The sequence below is a fragment of the Vulpes vulpes genome, chromosome 2 (assembly GCF_048418805.1).
Source record: "Vulpes vulpes isolate BD-2025 chromosome 2, VulVul3, whole genome shotgun sequence".
Classification (NCBI taxonomy): domain Eukaryota; kingdom Metazoa; phylum Chordata; class Mammalia; order Carnivora; family Canidae; genus Vulpes; species Vulpes vulpes.
In genome coordinates, this window is record NC_132781.1 from 66,212,570 (window position 1) to 66,236,240 (window position 23,671).

General features: G+C 33.2%; 1 protein-coding gene across 2 annotated transcripts in view; it reads left to right on the forward strand.

Moving 5' to 3' along the window:
- The window catches only part of UBA6 (ubiquitin like modifier activating enzyme 6), an 84,779-nt gene that overhangs the window by 49,321 nt on the left and 11,787 nt on the right, over window positions 1-23,671 (forward strand). For both annotated transcript variants that reach the window (XM_026003535.2, XM_026003536.2), the window contains exons 14-27: window positions 5,960-6,103; window positions 7,446-7,513; window positions 8,812-8,890; window positions 9,989-10,069; window positions 12,343-12,420; window positions 13,727-13,908; window positions 15,186-15,291; window positions 17,696-17,785; window positions 17,886-17,966; window positions 19,169-19,297; window positions 20,712-20,763; window positions 20,852-20,915; window positions 22,105-22,174; window positions 23,218-23,289. In XM_026003535.2, the coding sequence (XP_025859320.1) occupies window positions 5,960-6,103; window positions 7,446-7,513; window positions 8,812-8,890; window positions 9,989-10,069; window positions 12,343-12,420; window positions 13,727-13,908; window positions 15,186-15,291; window positions 17,696-17,785; window positions 17,886-17,966; window positions 19,169-19,297; window positions 20,712-20,763; window positions 20,852-20,915; window positions 22,105-22,174; window positions 23,218-23,289 (1,296 nt within the window). The remainder of the gene's footprint in view (window positions 1-5,959; window positions 6,104-7,445; window positions 7,514-8,811; window positions 8,891-9,988; window positions 10,070-12,342; window positions 12,421-13,726; window positions 13,909-15,185; window positions 15,292-17,695; window positions 17,786-17,885; window positions 17,967-19,168; window positions 19,298-20,711; window positions 20,764-20,851; window positions 20,916-22,104; window positions 22,175-23,217; window positions 23,290-23,671) is intronic.

Below are 23,671 nucleotides of genomic sequence, written 5' to 3' on the forward strand. Positions count from 1 at the left end.
GTCATTAACCACAAGTTAAAGACCTTTTATGCATATTTAGTGGTTACGGAGAAGTGTGAAAAGCTAGAAATAGATTGATGAAGTATGTGATTAAAAGGAAAGATAGGATTAAGGATTCATCAGGTTTATTGAAATAAAACTTAAAATTCCACCCTTTTTAGATACAGAATTAGACAAAATTGTGTATGAGATTAAACTCTACACAGTTAAGTCAAAGTGTACAGTCATGTATCCACCGCTACCATCAAGATATAAAACATTTTTGTAATGCCAAAAAAATTCCCTCATACCTCTTTATAATCACCTCCCTCTCCCGCAATGCCAAACCATCCATCCAGTATAGTTTGGCCTTTTCCTTAGAATGTCATGTAAATCATGCAGTATGTAGCCTTTGAGTCTGGAGTCTTTTCCTAAATGTAGTGATTTGAGTTTCATCCATGTTGTTGCATTCTCATTCCTCTTTATTGCCGAGTAGTATTCCATTGTATAGATGTACCGCAATTTGTTTTCCCCTGTAGCAGGGGACATTTGGTGGACATTTGGATTTCTAATATGAAACATTATGAATAAAACTCCTACAAATATCCATACAGATTTTGATATGGACATATGTTTTCATTTCTCTTGAGTAAACACCTAGTAGTGTATTACAGAGTTAAATGATAGATGTATGTTTAATTTTATAAAACTGCCAAATTGTTTTGCAGAATAGCTGTAGCATTTCCATCAGAAGTGTATGAGAGTTTGAATTGCTCTGTATTCTCTCCATAACGGTATATATTATCTGTTTGTTTGATTTTAGCCATTTTAAAGTGTGTGTGTTAGTATCTTCTTTTGGCTTTAATTTACATTTCATTGATGATTATGAATTTGGTATCTTTTCATGTGCTTATTGTCACTACTATGTCTTCTTTGATAAACTGTCCTTTCAAATCTTTGTCTATTTCTTTTTTAAGATTTTATTTATTTATTCATGAGAGACACAGAGAGAGAGGGAGAGAGAGAGAGAGAGAGAGAGAGAGAGGCAGAGACACAGGCAGAGGGAGAAGCAGGCTCCATGCAGGGAGCCCGACGTGGGACTCGATCCCACGTCTCCAGGATCAGGCCCTGGGCCGAAGGCAGGTGCTAAACCGCCAAGCCACCCGGGCTGCCCTGTCTACTTTTTAATTAGATAGGTTGAGTAAGAGAGTTCTTTTTATATCCTAGTTTATCAATCCTGTATGGGATACATGTTTTACACATATTCCCTTCTAGTCTTTGGGTTGTCTTTTCATTTTATTATAGTGTTGTTTTTTTTTAAGATTTTATTTATTCATGAGAAACAGAGAGAGAAAGAGAGAGAGGCAGAGACACAGGCAGAGGGAGAAGCAGGCTCCATGCAGGGAGCCCGATGCAGAACTCGATCACAGGATTCCATGATCATGCACTGACTCAAATGCAGGCACTAACCCACTGAGCCACCCAGGGATCCCACAGTGTATTTTTAAAGAGATGATTTTAATTTTGATAAACTTCAAAGTGTAAATTCTTTGTATGTGGTTTGTACCTTTTTTTAAATCTAAGATCACAGCTTTTGTCCTTTTGTCCTTTTGTATTTTCTTCAAGAATTTTTATAGTTTTGTGAGTTCATTTTTGCATACCATACAAACTATAGATCAAATATACGTAACCATAACTTACATTTTGAATTAATATGTATACTTTTGTACTTCTGGAAGTTTTTTTTTATACTTTACTAGGCATCAATTAAGATTAATTTTTTTGTATATAAATACCCAACAATTTGGGCAGCCCCGGTGGCGCAGCGGTTTAGCGCCGCCTGCAGCCCGGGGTGTGATCCTGGAGACCCAGGATTGAGTCCCGCGTCGGGCTCCCTGCATGGTGCCTGCTTCTCCCTCTGCCTGTGTCTCTGCCTCTCACTCTCTCTCTCTGAATAAATAAATTAAAAATCTTTAAAAAAAAAATAAATAAATATCCAACAATTTTAGCCCATTTGTTGAAAAGATAATTATTTCCTTTTCAATATTCTGGGTATTCTTTGTCAATAATTTATTGAACACATATGCATAGGACTACTTCTGAACTCAGTGTTATCTTTCATTGGTTATTTCTGTCCTTTTGCTGGTACCATCCTATCTTGATTACTACAGTTCAGTGCTGAGTCTTGAAATCAGTTTTGGTCTCTAGTATATTTCTTTCTTTTTTTTTTTTTTTTTTAAGATTTTATTTATTTATTAGAGAGCAAGAGAGAACAAGCAGGGGAAGGGCCAGAGGGAGAAGGAGAAGCAGGCTCTCCACTGAGCAGGGAGCCTACTTGGAGCTCAGTCCCAGGACTCAGGGATCATGACCTGAGCTGAAGGCAGACGTATAACCAGCTGAGCCACCAAGGTGCCCCTCTAGTATATTTCTTAGGAAAAGCTCAGAATTTCCTTTTTTTTTTTTCTGAGTTCTTACCTATTTTAAATATTTTGGGTAGCCTCCATACTTGAAAGACAACTTGGCTGAATATAAAATTCTAGGCCCTTCCAAGATCTATAAAGATCTTATTAAACTCAACACCAAAGAAACAAACAATCCAATCATGAAATGGGCAAAAGACATGAACAGAAATCTCACAGAGGAAGACATAGACATGGCCAACACGCACATGAGAAAATGCTCTGCATCACTTGCCATCAGGGAAATACAAATCAAAACCACAATGAGATACCACCTCATACCAATGAGAATGGGGAAAATTAACAAGGCAGGAAACCACAAATGTTGGAGAGGATGTGGAGAAAGGGGACCCCTCTTGCACTGTTGGTGGGAATGTGAACTGGTGCAGCCACTCTGGAAAACTGTGTGGAGGTTCCTCAAAGAGTTAAAAATAGACCTGCCCTACGGCCCAGCAATTGCACTGCTGGGGATTTACCCCAAAGATGCAGATGCAATGAAACACCGGGACACCTGCACCCCGATGTTTATAGCAGCAATGTCCACAATAGCCAAACTGTGGAAGGAGCCTCGGTGTCCATCGAAACATGAATGGATAAAGATGTGGTTTATGTATACAATGGAATATTCCTCAGCCATTAGAAACGACAAATACCCACCATTTGCTTCAACATGGATGGAACTGGAGGGTATGATGCTGAGTGAAATAAGTCAATCGGAGAAGGACAAACATTATATGTTCTCATTCATTTGGGGAATATAAATAATAGAGGGAATAGAAGGGAAGGGAGAAGAAATGGGTAGGAAATATCAGAAAGGGAGACAGAATATAAAGACTCCTAACTCTGGGAAACGAACTAGGGGTGGTGGAAGGGGAGGAGGTCGGGGGGTGGGGGTGAATGGGTGACGGGCGCTTAGGGGGGCACTTGACGGGATGAGCACTGGGTGTTATTCTGTATGTTGGCAAATTGAACAACAATAAAAAATAAATATTATTTTTAAAAAAATTGAAAATACAAAAAAAATAAAAATAAAATTCTAGGCCTTATTGTCTTCAAAGTTATCTTACTTTGTATCTTATTGTTGAGAAGTACGATGCCAGCTTAATTTTCTTATTCTTATAAGTAGTCTGGTCTTTCTGCTTTGTGACTTTGTATATTTTTTCATCTGTAAAGTATAATAGTTTTACCTGGTTATATCTCAGAATTGATCATTCAATCCATTTTCCCAAGTATATACTATGAGCCCATTTTGATACATAGATTCAGATTTTTTTATTTCTTATCCCTTTGAGGGGAGGTGTTTGTTGATGGAATAGATTATTTTCATACTTAGTTATTAAATTTCTGATTTGGGTGAGGTTTTTTTTTGTATGTTCGTTTTCCCACATCTCCCAAATATTTATATATATAAATATATATATATATATAATTCACTCAGTCAGATTTTCTCTGCCTTATGATTAGTATGGAGGAGAAATTTTCAGTAGCTGAAATGTTTTTATTCTAATTTTGTTTCCTTCTTATATTAGTTTGATATATAAATTGGTTTTTCTGCATATTTTTGGTGCAGGGTAAGGGTTTTGGATACTTACTCAGATTGCTACTTCTAAAAATCCCTATTCTCTTAAGATACTGGAAAGGGGTTTCTTTAATGGTTGGGTTTTTGGGGTTTTCCCATTCTTTAATGAATGGGGTTTTGTTTTTGTTTTTGGTGAATAGGTATTAGTGTCTTGTGAATCTCTGATTTCTGTCAAATCCTTAACTTCCTCTCTTACTTATCTTAACCTTCTATGTCAAAGGATATCTCCCTCTTTTTATTTACATCATTCTCTCCCAGATAAGTTCTTTCACCATAGTCAGTGCTGAGATCTGCTAGATTTCATAAGTGTTCAGTATTTTTTGCACTTTGTGTAGGGCCTTCTATTTTCTCAGAATGATTTGTCACTGTTAAAACTTTCATTCTCTTTTCTGTGGTTACACATTTCCTGCTCTCTATGCAGCTTTGCAACAGTATGACATCCAGAAGTAGTTTTGTTGGAGTTTGGTAGTCTTCTATTTATAGGTAATTTGAAGTTCATAATATTCTGTTTCTTAGTAATACTGAAACCCTGCCACCAGTTTGTTTCTCTTCTTGTGAATACATATCTGTTTTTAGAGATTGTGTGAGGAAATTCAGATTTAGGCTGTTGTCATTATTCTAAGGCAACCAAATATTTCCCCGAATTTGGTTTTTTGTTTGTTAATTAAAAAATAATAGAATCTTGGGAGATAGTGTAACCTAATGATAAGTTAGACTTTTTGAGTTCAGATTCTATTAGCTATAAAATCTTAATTAAATTCCTTTTTCAAAGTTTTAGTTTTCCAATTTGTATGATAAAAATTATATTTCCTAGTACTGTTTTGCAAATTACATGTGAATTTAATATACAAGTCCCAGTAGGTGCTCAAATTACCTGCTTCTATTCACATTCTCATCACTGTTTTTAATATTATCACTACCACCAGTATCTCTGCATTCACAAATGGCACAGCTTAAATGAAAACATAATCTAATTTGAGTTTAGTGCTAAATAGAAAAATAATGAAATCTAGAACACCGAAATAGAGTGGGTGGAATAGTAAGTAGATACTAACTTCTTTTTGTATCACAGATATCGTTGAGAATGTAATAAAAGCCCTTCCTTTTCCTCCTAAATGCAAAAGTGTTATTTTACATACAATTTCAAATCCATTGAGTCCTATTTGAATCTTAAGGTTAAGATTAAGGTTACTAATGTTGAAAGAATAGAAAGAGAAGCCAGAGCTCATGAAGAGATCTTCCTCACAAAGAAGAAATTATACCAATAGCTCCAGAATCCAATTCTCCAGTATTTCCTTAAAAATACTAATAAATAAATCTTATTTCAAGAAACATCGTGTCAGTTTTTAAGTATGATAATGAGAACTTCGTAATGATTGGTCTTAAAGGAGTATGCAAAATAACCATTCTCAATTTTTTTTCCTAACAATGTATTGCCTCATTATTTTTGACCCTTTTACTTTTTATTTACCATTTCAAGCACAGACTGATAGCTCCTTATCATTTTTTATAGATTATTTTATCTTTATTTTCATTTATTTAGGATTAAGGGTTTCCCATAGTTTTCATTAAAACAATTTTTTAAAATTCTGGTTTTTTATAGATGTTGATTGACATCACAGAACTGGTCTTTAACAAAAATTGTAAATGCTAGATATTCCTGTTAATCTTAAATCTTGCCCTAGTGTAACATAGAGATTCAGAAAGCAAAAATATGGGCAGTTACTGATAAAGAGAAATACTTAGGGTAACTAACATACAGATTGTAAGATTTCCTGTAAGATTGGAACTTTCTTTAGCATTTAAAATCTGTTTAGCAGGGAAATTGAGTAACTTTTTTAGAAGTTATAGTAATTTAGTAATTCTCATACTAAACCATTGAAATTATGAGTGTCTATGTAAAAATTGTTAAGATTATTGCCTTTCATGACTTGTGTTTCAGCCAGAAGTAAATGCTGACATTGTGCATTGGCTCTCTTGGACTGCTCAAGGTTTTTTACCTCCACTTGCTGCAGCAGTAGGAGGTGTTGCCAGCCAAGAAGTATTGAAAGCCATAACAGGAAAGTTTTCTCCATTGTGCCAATGGGTTAGTTTTGTATTTTAATATTTTTATACTTATGATTGAATTTTCCTACCATACAATGAATATCTGTTATGAATTATTTTTTATTTTTTTACTTTTTGTTATGAATTATTAATATAAAAGCAATCTTAAATATTTTTTGATGTGTGAGTTAGATGTGATATGCCACCAAAATTTAATTCTCTAATCAAAACTGACAAGATCATTGGTTGAGGCTATTGGACTATAACCCAAAGTTGCATTCTAGGATATATTTCCCTGATTTGTTAGAGTGAAGGAATGAATTTTCTACTATTATACTTAGTTTCTAGTACTATTAGCTTAGCATTCATGGGATAACATTTCCATGGAATCTTTGGGCATCAGGAATCTTCAGAATCCCTTCCTAGGTTTAAACTTCTAAAGGTAAAAACATGGAAGTAGTGTAAGTTTGAGAACTCTACGGGGTAAAAACATCTCAAGAAGGAATAAAAAAGAATCCTTTCTATTACTGAAAAGATTAATTGGCAGAGGGTATCAAAGGATACTCTTCAGGCCTTTTCTTTTTTGAATCCCCACATTTTGTATATAATATTTATCTATTTTATGTTTTAAAAAGTATCTACATAATGCTATTTTGCTCCTGAATCACTTGATTTATTTTAAGAGTACAAGTTAAGTTGTAGATGTCTGATTTAGATATAGCTGTTAACAATATGAGGAAGTATGTTATTAACAATTAGATTCTATATTATTGTAGTTAAATAAACAACCATTTAGTTATGTTCAAATTTAGCCACATAGTTACTAAATGAAAATGAGAGTGAATTCTTTTTTTAATTAACTTTAATTTCTTTGGTATTTTTTTAATGCTAGAATTGTGGCTTCCTCAATCGTTTTTTTTAATGCTAGAATTGTGGCTTCCTCGATCATTTCCTCTATGGTATAAGTAAAAATGACATAATATACCCAAGATGGAAAATAAAAGAGTTGGTAATTTCTTATCTAAAAGTAATCAGATTACTTATTCAAATGTAACTGAAATTGAATGAGGCTTCCAGAGTTTTTATGGAATTATAAATAGATTTGGAGGTGAAATTTCCTTATGTGTGCTAAAATTGAAAAATGGGTGACATGAATCAAACTAGACCTTTTAACAGTTCCTTCAGGTTTAACCATTGTTTTAATAAAGTAATATAGAAATGTATATTGTATAAAAAACAATATTTTTAATGTATTGTTTTACTCAATATTGGCATTTTTATCATTTTTTTCTAAATGATTTTTAAATACAGAAGAGAAAAATGTTTTTTAGCAATTTAATGTTTATACATAGTAAATTGTGGTTTTATCTTCTACTTTAAAGTTATACATTGAAGCAGGAGATATTGTCAAATCCCTAGACAAAATTGAACGTGAAGAATTTCTCCCACGGTAATTCTGAAATTTTTCTTTTTCTCTTAGTTGAATGTTTGCAAGAGACAGCTACATTAGAAGAATTTTTACCCGAATATCCATTTGTTTCAGATGTCTTTTCTCGTAATTTTTTTTTCTACTTAGAGGTTAATGTAAAAATAATGTAATAACTTTTTACCTTTTTATAAATAATGAATATGAAGTTTTAAATTGTATGCCATGAGAATAGTTAGCATTCAAAATACTATTCTGAATTGAGATGAAAACAATTGCTATATGCAACTTTTATTTATATCAGTCATTCTTCATCTTTTTGAGTCACAAATCTCTGAGAATCTGATAAAAGCTTATAGAATCACTCTTCCCAAAGTTTTGCCTCCAATTTAAATGTATTAGCAACTCCAAAGCCCTGCCATAAACTTCTCTAGGAAGCTTTCTTAAAAATCCCTACCTGGGGGCAACCCCCAGTGGCCCAGCAGTTTAGCACCACCTTCTTTAGCACCACCTTCAGCCCAGGGTCTGATCCTGGAGACCTGGGATTGAGTCCCATGTCGGGCTCCCTGCATGGAGTCTGCTTCTCCCTCTGCCTGTGTCTCTGCCTCTCTCTTTCTCTATATCTCTCATGGATAAATAAATACAATTGTTTAAAAAAAAAAATCTACCGGGGATGCCTGAGTAGTGCAATTGGTTAAGTGTTAAGTGTCCAACTCTTGGTTTCAGCTCAGGTCATGCATGATCTTAGGGATGTGAGATCAAGCCCTCCATCAGGTCCACATTCAGTGTCGAGTCTGCTTGACATTCTCCCTCTCCTGCTTCTACTCTCCCCCCCTCCCTCCGTCTCTGTCTCTCTCCCTCAAATAAATCTTAAAAAAAAAAAAAAATTACTCCCTTACTTGATCTCAGGATCATGAGATCTAGCCTGGCCTCAGGCTCTGTATAGGGTATGGAGCCTGCTTTAGATTCTCTCTCTCCTTTTCCCCCTCCGTTCATGTGTGCACACGCTCGCTCTCTCTTTAAAAAACAAAACAAAACAAAAAACAAACAAAACCCTACTTTAGGAAATTGTCTTTTCTAGATAAACTAAAGTCACCTTTACTTAAGTCATTTGGATAAAGGATGTTAAATGGAAAAAGAAAAAAACTGAGTTCTTAATGGAGTTTTTGTCTTTCAAATAAGATAATTTTCTTTTAGATTGGAGGAAACTCAGAGTATTCTATTTAAAGATCAATGTTAAATTGATATTAACAATAGTAAAACTAATCCTAATAATGTTTTTTTATGCTTTTCTGGTTTTTGGTATATTTTACTTTCCTCAGAGGAGATAGATATGATGCCTTGCGAGCTTGCATTGGAGACACTTTGTGTCAGAAGCTACAAAAGTTGAATATCTTTTTAGTAAGTATAAATAATGATGAGAATAAGTAGTACAGTCTAACTGCTATTGTCTATCATCAGATTCATTTATTAAAGCAAATTTGAGTCTAAGTATAATTCTTGACAGAGTAGACATTTCAGTAAAAGCGTAAGACAGGCCAAATACATTCTGCTTGCCTATATTTGTAAATAAAATTTCATTGAACACAGTCAAACCCATTCATTTATGTATTGTCTGTGGCTTCTTTCATGCTATAATAGCAGAGGTGAGTAGTTGTAACAGACACCATATGTCCTACAAAACAAAATATTTACTATTTGACCCTTTACAAAAAATGTTTGCTAACCTCTAGTATAATGAATACATTCAAAATTAAAATGTATGGTAGTTTTGAAAATTAAATTATTTTCTAGAAATACATTCAAAATTAGATTTGGGATGGGATTTTTTTTTTCATTGTTTAAATTTTTTTCCTAGCAAATAAAAGAAGATATAGATATAATCTGTCTTTTTAAATGTCTTAATTCATACATTGGCAGGATCTCTCTCCCCAGTACCGTAAAACTCCCTTTTCCTGCCATTTATGTTTTTTTATTACTATTATTCAGTCATGAAAATACTGCTGATTTTATAGTAATAGTTTTTTAAATAATGTTTTGAATATCAACAGCTTTTGCTGAGCTTTTACATGCACATAGAAAGTCTTAGAATAGATAGCTTCATCATACGAATTTTGAAAATTATAAACAAGAAATCTTTTCCATCAAAATATTGTACTGGTGTTTTGTGGCATTTGTTTCTGTCTCATATAAATAATTAGCTCAATTGTTGGCTTTTGTTGGAATATTAAAATGTCTTCTGTTTAAAGGAATGGTAAATATTACACTTTTCCTAACTTGATTTATACCTTTTTTTTCTTTAACTGAAACAGTTATAATAGCATACACAATAAACTAGTTAGGTATTTTAAAGTAAAATGAATCACAAATGTTCAAATTATTTTAAAAAGTATATATATTACAAATTGGTATTTGAAGAAAATTAAGATGACATTTCCCTTTAGTAAGTAGTCTTAATTGTATTTAATCTGATACATTTTATTTTTCTCCTCTGTATAGGTAGGATGTGGAGCCATAGGCTGTGAAATGTTAAAAAATTTTGCTTTACTTGGTGTTGGTACAGGCAAAGAAAAAGGAATGGTAAGATACAAATCCTTGAGAGTTAAAATTATTTTGTTGCTACTCATTTTTGTACTGTATTTGACTGCATAGATCTGAAATAAGTAATTTTTTGAGGAGACAGAATTACAGTAGAAACCGGAAGATTCTGATTCTGCTCTGACCACTTTTCAAAATTATGTGACCTTGTGGCCAATTACTTTTAATTCTCTCTTCTCCGTTTCTTTCTAATACTATGAAACTGGTATCTCTGCTTCCTACCTCACAATATAATTATGAAGATCAAATGTGAAAGAGCGAGGCACCTGGGTAGCTCATTCTGTTGAGCATCTGCCATCTACTCACGTGGTGATCCCAGAGTCCCGAGATCAAGCTCTCATTGGACACCCTGCTCCCAGCTTCTCCCTCTCCCTCTGCCTGCTGCACCCCCTGCTTGTGCTCTCTCTCTCTCTCTCTCTTTCCTGTCAAATAAATAAAATCTTTAAAAAAAAATGTGAAAGGGCTTTGCAAACTATTTAAAGCACATTAGAATTGTTATTTCTATTAATATTCCTTATTATTAAGTAAATCTTTAAGATGGAAGCTAACATTAGTGGCAGAGTTCTCAGATACAGTTTCAGTTAGTGATTATCAAAAGAAAAGGGAATAATGTAAATATTGGTATACAATTTAATTTCTTAAGATGATAAATGAGTTAATACTAATTTGTTTTGCCTTTAATATATAAACTAGCTTCCCAGAGTAGTGATTTCATAGATTCATCATGGTAACTAACAGTAAGTAATGAAATGCCTAAATTTATGCCCCAGTTCACATAGTTTAGTAACCTTGGCTTAATATTCCACTTAAAAAAGGTATTCATTGCTATCACTGTTATAGACAGATATTCATACGCACATATTTCTCCTGCTTAGCATTTCTGAAATTGTGTTTCACAAACTACTATTAGTTCTAGGGGTTTTAAAACCATACCTTTTAAAGGTATTACTTTAAAAAACTCTTGGTAACCTAAGTTTGAGAATCACTTGAGTATCTTAACTCCTTGGAAATTCATAATGCATACAAGCATATAAAGGTACTATAGTAAACAATCCTGCTTTCAGGTGACAAAAACACAGTAAGTTAATGTGCACTGATCTCTGTCCTGCAAATACATAGACTTGCTATATAAATTATTCTTTTTTATAGTGTTTACAAATGTAGCCAGCTAACTGGAAAGAAGGAAAGAGAAATCCCCAGGTTCAAGAATCAAGAGAGAAGTTTTATTCCTGAGCTAAAAGCTGCAGTTACTCACAAGTGTTTCTATATTGAGTGTATGTCCAAATATTAAATAGAAAAGGAAATGGGACACCTGGGTTGCTCAGCAGTTGAGCATCTGCCTTTGGCTCAGGGTATGATCCGGGGGTCCTGGGATTGAGTCCTGCATCGGGCTCCCCAGTGGGACCCTGCTTCTCTCTCCACCTATGTCTGCCTCTCTGTTCTCTCATGAATAGATAAATAAAATCTTTAAAAAAAAAAATAAGAAAAATAAGTTTCAAATAATCAAGATCTAGTCAGATCTTGTAAAAATACTAACATAAGTGACAAATGCATTATGAATACTTTTCAGATTATCTTGGGTCTGTTTATTTTGATCTTGCATCCCTTAGAATATCTGCAAACTTTTTCTTAAACAGATTCCAACTATTTTAGGCTTGTAAACCAAGGATCTCTGTCCCAAGTCAGCTCTGCCATTACGACATGAAAACAGCCATAGACAGTACTTAAAACAAATGGCATGACAGTGTTCCAACAAAATTTATTTACAAAAACAGGCAGGCTGCCTGCACTGTAGTTTGTAGACCTCTGTTTTAGCAAGAGTTCCTTTCAAATTGAAACATGCAGATATTCTTTCCATTGATTGTTGCAATTGAAAATAAATGTTTAGAAAGAAGAGCTAACTTCTCTATAGTTAATCCATCACATGTTTCTAAAATGTGGTGTTTAGTCTCTTATTTTTGTTATGAATAATTAGAAAAAAGTTTCAAACAGGAACTGTCATCAGTTTCAGCTGTTTTGTTTGACATGTTCCTAGGCTAAACATTAATTGTAGTTAAACATAATATAAAAATATTAATATTGGTACCAAAAGAAATTAATATTGGTAACCATTGGGATGTTTTATTCTAATTACTTGTACAGCTAAGATAATTCAGAATAACTTGGAATTGTTTTAGCCTTTCTGAGCAAAGCAAAATAGATTTAAAATTTTTTTCTCTTACACAATTTCAGCTTTTTTCTTTTCTTCACATTAGGTTACAGTTACAGATCCTGACTTGATAGAAAAATCTAACTTGAATAGACAGTTCCTATTCCGTCCTCACCACATACAGGTTTGTTGCTACTCTGTTTCAAATTTAAGTCATCTGTTGTGCTACACCAAAAAGAAGAAGAGAGTTTCCTTTTTATAAATATGGTACTTGAACAAGTATAATGTGTTTTTATTTTATTAGAATCTCTTACATTATCAAACATGGGGAATGACATTTGGGACAAATATAAAATTATTTTCTGATGTAAAAACTTTTTTTGCATTGAATTTGGATTTAAAATCTAAGTTGTGAATCATGGGCAGTATTTTTTTCCATTTTATAATGAAGGTGTGTCTGCATATTTAATCTTAGAAACTAAGGATGTAAGCAAAAAAAAGAAACTAAGGATGCAGAGACTTTTAAACTTTAATGGATCACACATTTGACACATTTTGGAAGGGAGTCTTTATTACACAATAAGTGAAGTTTGGCACTTAGAATTTTTTGCTCTTTGATCTTGCTTGACCATTAAACATCCTCTTTATTGTAAAATCATGCTGGGTTTCAGTCTTTTATAGAGATCAAAATACTTAAGAAAAGGATTTTAGTCAATCATACTTGCTTTTACTTTAGAAATGTTTTTACACTTTATTGCTCAACAGTGCATCGATAATCTTGGTAAACTAAGGAATGTCATTAACAGAAAAGTAACTAAAGTAGGTGGCATAATTGCCTCACCAATCCAAAACACAAAAGAATTAACAGCATCTGTCAGGAACCAAAATATATATGTCACACAATTCATTCACTCTGCATTTTACTTACAGAAAAACTTTTAAAGCCTGTTTTTTGCTTGTTTGTTTTAATTTTACTCTGATCCAACAGAGTTTACAATTTGTGTACTTAACAGCATTAAGAGGTAAAAACATGTCAGGAGAACTCATAAAACAAACATATATAATAATTTTTAAAATATTTGCATCTAGAAATGCTAATATTTTTGTAAGATTTCAGTACCAAAGTGTTAACTTCCCATACCTCTTCTGCAGTTATGATTTCTAATATTTTACTGAACATGTTCTTATTTTTTCCTAGGCACTTACCAAGTTCAGACCTTAATACTAGGAAAAACACTATTAATAATTGATATTTTAAGAACTCTAAAGCACATAGTAGTTAAGATAGAGGCTGTTTAGATTTCCATTAATAATGTATTAATTATTCAGACTAATCTGGATTATTAAATGTAATGTGACTACAATGAATGTAATTTCCACAAATGAAAATGAAAGCTGGCCTCATTACTCTCATATAAAAAATGTGGTAAGTTCACTCACGGCCTAGTTTTTCTGTTTAACACTTATTTCTTCTGTTTTTATTTGTTTAGAAACCTAAAAGCTATACTGCTGCGGATGCAACCCTGAAAATAAATCCTCAATTAAAGATAGATGCACACTTGAACAAAGTATGTCCAGCCACTGAGGCTATTTACAATGACGAGTTCTATACTAAACAAGATATAATTATTACAGCATTAGATAATGTGGAAGCCAGGAGATATGTAGACAGGTATGTTCTTGAAATGCAGGCTCATAAAAATTTTTTCTTTTGTTTTCACTTTTTTCCACACCTATTTATTAAAAAGTTACCCAATTTTCTGATCATTCTTTGTATTTCTGTCAAATCCTTTTTATGATTTTCCATTATACCTAAGATAAAATTCAAAATCTTTAACATGGCCTAAATGTTTTTCATGGAGTGTCTGCCATCTGCTACCACTTTAGCTTAAAATTTATCTATCTTTGCTGGCTCCGTCATTCTGGCCACACATTGCTTCTTTCAGTTTTTTATAAGGCATCCAACACTTTTTCACCTCAAAGACTTGTACATACTCTCCTTCAGATTAGGAAATTGTTTATCTTGTTTTAACAATCTTGTCTCCAAATCTACCTACTTTAGTTTTTGTTTTTGTTTTTGTTTTTTCCCAATCTTTCCGTTGCATCCGGAATGTCTTTATTTAAACAGACTTTATTCAACCACTAAGTTCTGTAGATTCTGCTATGGTAATCTTTCACAGCGCCCTGTTTTTTCTGTCATAGTGCTTATTTTTATTGATACACTAATTGGTATTTGTTTCTTCACTAAATCACTTATTCAGGGACCATTTATTTTCCCATCACTGTATCCTCAGTGCCCAACATATGTCATTCAGGAAATATTGTTAAATAAGTAGATGAATGAGTGACTATAATGTGTACACCTTACATAATTTTCCTTACCTCTTTATATGACTCTCTAATGTTAGGGTTAGAGAACAGATTTTTAACAGAAGAAAATTTACCAGTGGAGAGTGTAGTGGAAAGTTGGTAATCTTGGGCAGAGGAAGAATAAAAACTTTAAGAAATTAACATGTGTAGAATATAGGTATTGAACATATTAAGGAAGAAGATTAATGTTGTTTGGGAGAAAAATAACATTGAGAAGATACAGTAGAACAGAATTTGTAGTCAGGAAATAACCAAAGAAGAAATAGGAAGCAAGAGAAGAAGGGACGCAGTACATTAGTTAAGAGTTAACCTAGAGTAAAAGAAAGTTGAAGCCCAAAATTTAGTAGTAGTCAAAGAAGAAGAAACAGACAAAAATTACTAGGTTGGGCAACAAAATTTGTGGGAGGAGCGGGACAGAAATGATAAATGCATTATTTGGTGGTAATGTATCTGTTTCCTGAGATACTATATCCAGAAGTGATCAGTGTGTGGAATGATTAACAGAAGGTGGTGAGATGTCCTCTGCTTACATTGTTATTGCTCACTTACATGTTTGTTACCTGTTATCTTTTCAAATAGCCGTTGCTTAGCAAATCTACGACCCCTGTTAGATTCTGGAACAATGGGCACTAAGGGACACACTGAAGTTATTGTTCCTCATTTAACTGAATCCTATAATAGTCATGTAAGTGAACTGAGTTTTTGAAGTAAATGTTTATCTTCTTTATATCTCATAATTTTTATATCTCATTTTTTTCTCTTCATTAGTCAGCAGATTTGATTTAGCTTTCCTAATCTGTCTGTTAATCTGTCAGTAATTTCCATGCATATATGCATATGCATTTTTTTAAAGAGAACTGAACTTAATTTTTAAATCATCAAAATTTTGTTTCTGGTGTTTTGCAATCTCATTCTTGTCTTTACTGTTTATTTCTCAGAGGTGCTTGATTGGTTTTCTAACAACCTTTGAACTGGTGACCCATCCAAATCTTATTGAAGACTCAGTTGTTCCATGGGAGGAAACCAAGCCATCTATATATGTAAAGCATATAGATGTCACTTTTTTTTAACCTCTGCAAGTGATTTTGATATACTGCCAAAGTTGAAAAACACTGGCCTGGGAAACATTTGTAGGCTTTATGATTTTAAAAAAGATAAACCCAAGTTGTAAAATGGAAAGAATTTTTTTTACAAGTGTAAATATCACTTTATTTCATAGTTAATGTTTGCTTTAGTAAAATTGTTAAATATTTATAAAATGTTTTCCCGTTCTCATGAAATCCAAAGTTTATATAGTAAGAACATTATAGTAGACAAAATTCTAAGTTTAATTTGAAGGAAATTAGAGAAAATCATGATATGTTGAAGTCATATTGGAAGATTTTCAAAATAGAGAATGCTGTTAAAATTCTAAAAGTTCCTTGTTTGTGTTATTCTACCACATTTTTCCCAAGCCTCTTACTATATTCTCTGACTTTATATTTAGAAAAAATAGAATTCTCTTCTGGCTTCCCTCTTTGGTTTATAAAATATTTTATAGTATTTCACATAAACAAACTGAAATAGAAATCTCTAAGAAGAGATAAAGTGAGTCATTTGAGATTGATTAAACCAATAAACCTGGGGCACCTCGGTGGCTTAGTGGTTGAGCATCTGCCTTCAGCTCAGGGCGTGATCCTGGGGTCCTAGGATCAAGACCCACTTCGGGCTCCCTAGGAGCCCGCTTCTCCCTCTGCCTATATCTCTGCCTCTCTGTCTGTGTCTCTCATGAATAAACAAATAAAATCTTAAAAAAAAAGAAAATATGCCTAAGCCAAATGTAATAGAAAAAGGGTCTTTTTAATGGTATTTTTTTTACATGAGACAGGATAGACATTTACCATTTCTTTTTTCTTTCTTTTTTGAAAGTTATTTTTAATGGTTTAAATTTTTTTAATTTAATTTTGTAATTTTTTTTATTTTTTTTATTTTTATTTTTTTTTTAGTTTTTATTAAATTCCAGTTAGCTAACATATAGTTTCAGTTGTACAATATAGTGATTCAGCACCTCCATACACCACCCTGTTGTTCATCACAAGTGCACTGCTTGATCCCCATCACCTATCTAACCTATCCCCACATCTGCCTCCGCCTGGTAACCATCAGTTTGTTCTCTGTAAGAGTCTGTTTCGTGCTTTGTCTCTCTCATTTCTCCTTTCCCATTTGTTTTGTTTCTTAAGTTCCACATAAAAGTGGAATCACATGGTATATATCTTTCTCTGCCTGATCTATTTCTCTTAGCATAATGCTCTCCAGCTCCATCCATGTCATTGCAATGTCAAGATTTCATTCTTTTTGATATGTTGTTTATTTAAAACACACTTCTTGGGCAGCCCCGGTGGCGCAGTGGTTTAGCGCCTCCTACAGCCCAGGGCGTGATCCTGGAGACCCTGGATCGAGTCCCACGTCAGGCTCTCTGCATGGAGCCTGCTTCTCCCTCTGCCTGTGTCTCTGCCTCTCTCTCTCTGTCTGTGTCTCTATGAATAAATAAATAAAATCTTTTAAAAAAATAAAAATAAAACACACTTCTTTAAGAAACTGTATGAAGCATCAAGGACATACGATCCCTGCTCCTAAATTTTTTTCTCCTTGGAGAAAGAAACTCATGGTATGCTGAGCACCATTTTGGAGAATTCTTGAATTACTTTTCAAAGTAGGGAATGTTGTAGTTTTCAATGTCACCTTGACTCTTGTAGAAAAAATTAATTATATGTGAGAACCTGCCATAAGTACCACATGGTACCAAATAAGTGCACAGGTAATAAGTTGTAATAAAATTCATGTTTTTTTGTGACATTGCTATTAACAAATGAGTAAGTGTCAAAAAAATCCATTTTTCCCTCTTACTTGCCTAAGAGAAAGAGGATTTAAAAATATTGGATTCATTTATTATTTCCTTTTTTTAAATGGTCATAAAACACTCAAAACCATTTTTTAATGGTCTTAAAACATTCAAGTAAATTCAATCAATGAAAAATTGCCATTGACTTTCTTTTTTTTCTTTTTTTTTTAATTTTCTTAACCATCTATTGTCATGTTTTATAAATCAGCGGGATCCCCCAGAAGAGGAAATACCATTTTGTACTCTAAAATCCTTTCCAGCTGCTATTGAACATACTATACAGTGGGCAAGAGATAAGGTAATAAAGATCTTTATTTTAAGAAATTTTTATTTGAAGTAGAAAAGACGTTTCCAATTTTAAAACAGACTTCTATATGTAACTTTTTTTTCCTTTATAGTTTGAAAGTTCTTTTTCCCACAAGCCTGCATTGTTTAACAAATTTTGGCAAACCTATCCATCTGCGGAAGAGGTGCTACAGGTAAAAATCAATACATTTTAATATAATCTCAACACTGTCTCAGTGTAATCTTACTTGCAAATTGCCTATAGTTTATTTCACCTCTTTAAAGAAAGATTATAGCATCATTATTATACATAGTAAGTACGTGAGGAATCTTGAAATTAGCAAGTCACAAATAACCCCGTTTTTTAAGTTTGTATGAACAGGAGTTCATATGATTCAACCTAAGAAAGATGTAATAATATTGACAGCGACAAATAATAAAATAACTTGTTAAACTCTTTGGAAAAAAACTGAGGTGAGTTCTAATGAAAATTTCATGAGTGGACAGTAATCTCTCAGACTTAATAGTCTTCATGATGAGGGCAACTTTAAAGATATTTTCTTACTTTTCCTTATTCCTATATTAAACAGGCCAACTTTTTAGTTTAAATAAAGTGTTATTTATAAGCACTTATTATATTAAGTACATATGTAATACCAACAACTTAGCAGCTAGCTAGACATGAGGATAACTTGTCAGATAAGAAATTACAGTTGAGGGACGCCTGGGTGGCTCAGTGGTTGAGCGTCTGCCTTTAGCTCAGGATGTGATCTTGCAGTCCCCGGATCGAGTCCCACATTGGGCTTCTTGCATGGAGCCTCCTTTCCCTCTGCCTGTGTCTCTGCCTCTCTCTCTCTGTGTCTCTCATGAATAAATAAGTAAAATCTTTAAAAAAAAAAAAAGAAAGAAAAGAAAGAAATTACAGCTGAAATTTCATGTGCTGTCCTTTTCCATTCTTCCTCCAAAAAGAAATAGGAAGAAGAAAAAGGCAGGGACATGGAAGGGAGCTCATGGTAAAAATACTAAAATTATAGTTATAGGTCACATGAGCTGGCACTTCAAACTTTGGCTAATACTTTCCGGGAATAGGAGCGCCTGGGTGGCTCAGTTGGTTACATGTCGGCCTTTGGCCAAGATCATGATCTTGGGGTCCTGGGATCAACCCCCACATCAGGCTGCCTGCTCAGTGGGGAGTCTGCTTCTCCCTCTCCCTCTGCTTCTCCCCCTAGCTTGTGCCCTCTCTCTGTCTCTCGTGTTCTCTTGCTCTCTTTCCTCAAGATAATTAAATACAAAATCTTTAAAAAAAAATACTTCCCAGTAATGATATGGGTGAGTGATGGGTATTGTGTGTTTAATTGGAAATGTATTTATTTTGTTTTTTTTCCCTTCATTCTAGAAGATACAAACTGGACACAGTTTAGAAGGCTGTTTTCAAGTTATTAAGTTACTTAGCAGAAGACCTAGAAATTGGTCCCAGTGTGTAGAGTTAGCAAGGTTAAAGTTTGAAAAATACTTTAACCATAAGGTAAGTATGCATTATAACATATTAATTGCTCATTTAATTGCTACCAAATTAGTTTCACTGGACCAAACATCTCTTTCATTCAAGAATCTTTTCAGAAATAAGTAGTAAATTAAGTGAAAACAAGCGCAAGGCACATAGCTAGTTTCTCTTTGAATGTTAAAAGAATACACTTATATTCCATCCATTCTGATTTCCATCAGAAATACATTTACTTGATCCTTATCTTTTCTATGTGCAAATTGGGTTTCAGGTAGAGGTTCCCTTTAGAGAATAAGGAATACATTTCACTAGTAGTCTAAAAGTTTATTATTCAGAATAAAGCAAGAAACTGAGAAAATAGAGATACTGTCAGAAATTTTGTTGAATTTTGCCTTGCCCACCGATACCCAAAATCGTATTTTATGTCTGTTTTGGTCTGTTTCCTCGTTTGTAAAATGGGGATAATAAATTGGCGTGTAATTCATAGCTAGTGTGAGCATCAAATGAGTGAATTACATGTAAAGCACTTTGAGCAGAACCTAGCCTGTAAGTGCTCACTAAATATTAGCTGTTATTCTCCCATTACTTAAAATTGCTAGAATGTGTCCTGCACTCTCTTGAGTCTCTCCCTCTCTTTAGGCTGTTACCTATCAGAATATAAGTAAGTTTTTCTTTTTTAAAAAGTCTTTTGATTTCACTTATCCTTGCTTTTCACTTCCTTCTGGTCTCTGCTGCTTAGAAGAGTGATCTTAAACTTGCTATTGCTACTTCCTCATCCAATAGATATGTCTTCTTTCTCCACTGCTGTTCAAATTATTTTTACCATAATTATCAATGACTCCTTGTTTCAAAATCCAAAGTACTCTCTTTAGTCCTCTTACCTTTTATACCTTTTTTTAAAAGCTTTTTTATTATGGAAAATTTTAACCATAGAAGGTGGAAAAAAATAGCATAATGAACCCCCATGTAATTTTCACAAATCTGTCACCCAGGTTGAACATTTACCAACTTGTAGATAATCTTGTTTTATCCATATACCCTCCCAACATACTCTCCTCAGATGGTTTTGAAGCAAATCTCAAACATCATTTATCATTTCAAAATACAAAATACTGTATATTTTTACTGGTTTCATTTTTGTTTTAAGGATTAGCTCTTTGAAAGGAGCAGAATGTTATATAAAATAAGTCACCATTTGTATTAAAAGTGATTAAGTAATGTATATTTATGTTTGCTGTAGATGCAAAAAAAAAACTATATGTTGATAGAAAATAACAATAGAGGTTATTACAGGTATGAGGGGCAGTGACAGGGAAAATGGAGAAAGGGAATATAAGGGTAGCTGGAGGCTTCAGTGTATACCTTCTTGTGCATTTTTTTTTTTTTTTACCTCAGATAATATTGAATAGTGATTTTTTAAAATATTTTTCTTTAGGCTCTTCAGCTTCTTCACTGTTTTCCTCTAGACACAAGATTAAAAGATGGCAGTAAGTGTGACCAAGTCTTGTGAAGAACATTTAATATAATTTATTTCTAAGTGTCTATAATGAAAATAATATCTGTATATTCTGTTAGGTTTGTTTTGGCAGTCACCAAAGAGGCCCCCCTCTCCAATAAAATTTGATTTAAATGAACCTTTGTAAGTATTTGTATCTAGTTTTGTATGCATCCTTTGTTGTAAATTTCTTAACTATGTATTTGTTTATAGGGTAAAAACCTCAGGCTCTGTAAATGTTAAATTATTGCATTCCTCTTCATCTAAGAGTTATTTAGCATATTAGTCTGTCCAGCAAAGCCAGCCACAGTCCTTCACATATATGTGAATCTGTTTATTTAGATAGTAAAATAACTTCATTATTTTTAGCTTAAGTGAAAGCAAAGTATTACCTCTTTGACTTTATCCATAAGAAAAAAACATAAAATAACAACAAATGTTTTCCTGTTAAGTAGAGCCAGTATTTAAGGACCTTTAGTGATACAGAAGGAAAAATGATTATTACTATCTCCCTAAATTATCTCAAATTAATTTTCAAAATAGTTGAGTTTGAATGAATACCTGTATACCATATCTATATTAGATAGACATTTATACACACATGCACAAACACCCATATTTATATGTATGTATTTCAATTAAACACTTAATTTGTTAACCTTGCTTTCAACAAATAATTCTAATTTAGTTTTCTCATCTGATGCTTATGTTAGGCTTCCAGTCCCCTTATCCTGACTACTTTTCCTTTAAAACTTCCCTTGTGTTTTTTTTTTTTTTTTTAATCTTTATTTATTTATGATAGTCACAGAGAGAGAGAGAGAGGCAGAGACACAGGCAGAGGGAGAAGCAGGCTCCATGCACCGGGAGCCCGATGTGGGATTCGATCCTGGGTCTCCAGGATTGCACCCTGGGCCAAAGGCAGGCGCCAAACCGCTGCGGCACCCAGGGATCCCTTCCCTTGTGTTTTTAAACAAACTCATTTGTTTAATTTGAACCTAATATATGTTCTTTTAAACCAAATTTCTAATTTTTTATGAGTTAAAATGAATTTTCTTTCACTAGTCTAATTTTTCTACTTTTTGCCACTCCTCTCCCCAAAGTAATCATGATCATCTTCTGAATATTACTACTTAGAAGGATGAACATTTAATGTTTCTTAAAGGTTCTGTAATTCTTTCGTCTAGACCAGAAGTTCATTGCCTAACTTTTAAATATTCCTGTAACGAAAATTCTGTGATTATTTTTCTTCAGCATTTCAAAAGCTATAGTTTTGGTGAATTAAGCATCTTTGAAACTGTGCATTCACACTTTGCCTTATTTTTAATTTCAAAAGGCACTTCAGTTTTCTTCTGAATGCTGCAAAACTATATGCTGCAGTCTATTGCATTCCATTTACAGAAGAGGTAAGATAACCTTCAGGCTCTAGGAACTGATACAAAACCAGGTAAAAACTTGATGACTTGCCAGCTAATTGCATCATCAAAATATGTTTTTATGTTACAAGAATCATTCTTTAACGTCAACTTTTTGTTTTGCTGTACTATCACATGTTGAGATTTCTTAACCTTTACCCTACCTATTTCTTTAGACATCTTTATTGACTATTATCTAAAGCATCTAATATAGTTTTAATTGAAAGGCAGATCTGCATTAGTGATTTTTTTTCTTCACAGATGCAAAATAGAACCAAATAAATTGCTATACTTTTAGGTAGGCTAAATGGGCAAATACGAACTAGAGCCATAATTAACACTGGCTATTTTGGATCCAGATAAAAATGCCTAGTGTAAATTAATCCTTTTTGGAGTTAATGGTAAAATATACCATAAATATCTGGTTAAAATAGTGCCATTCAGTCTGGTATTCTTTTTCTAAAAAAAGAGTGGCAATTCTGTGATAAGAATGTAGGTGACCTCAAAAGCAGTATGTCTCAGTTTTTCCTAAGCAGCTTCTTAAAAATGGATATAGATCTGATAGCCTTAATAAATTCATCTTAGTTCATCTTGAACCATTTAAATATTTTTCTACTTCCGAAGGTATGAATTCCATTTACTTACATATTTCATTTATTGAGTCCGTATTTATCAAATATAACTTTGTGTGGGGAACTTTATAAAACAATGACGAGATAGTCCCTGATCGCGGAGCACTCAGTCTGATACAACCAGTCCTAAAACTATCTTTTTAAAAATTTATGGAAAGAACTAAGATTTCAAGTTCATTGAGTAATAAGGAATTTTTTGCACACACCACCCCTGCCTCCCAGCCTTTATATGAATGGTATTTCTATAGAATAAAGGTAAATGTCACAAATGGATATGGTCTAAATAGTCAGATGATAAATTATTCAAATTTAGTATGATAAAGGATCTCTTTAGGATTTTTTAGCTTTAGAATTCAGAATTTTAAAAAATAATGTTCACAAAATAACTCTTTAAAAAAACAGGACTTATCAGCAGATGCCCTCTTGAATATTCTTTCTGAAGTAAAGATTCAAGAATTCAAACCTTCTAACAAGGTATGTTTGGAAATTTATTCACTCAGCAAATAGTTACTGAACTTTTACTTGTATCAAGTCTCATTCTAAACCTGGAGAATCTCACAATGAACAAAACAAAATTCTTGCTCTTATGAAAGTATAGTCTGTTGGGCGAGAGGCGGACTATTAAAAAAATGCTATTATTATAATACTGCAATATGGGCGTAGTGCTAAGAATTAAAAACAAGGAAAAGAAGTAAAGGGTGATGGAGCTGGTGTCCTTTTTTGTGGGCTAAAGGGAAAGCCTCTGATATAGTACCATTTGGGCAGAAGCCTAAAGGAAGTGATAGAGTGAGCCATGCTCTTATGTGGTGAAAGAATAATGCAACAAGCAGAAACAAGTTCAGAGAAAAGCCCTGAA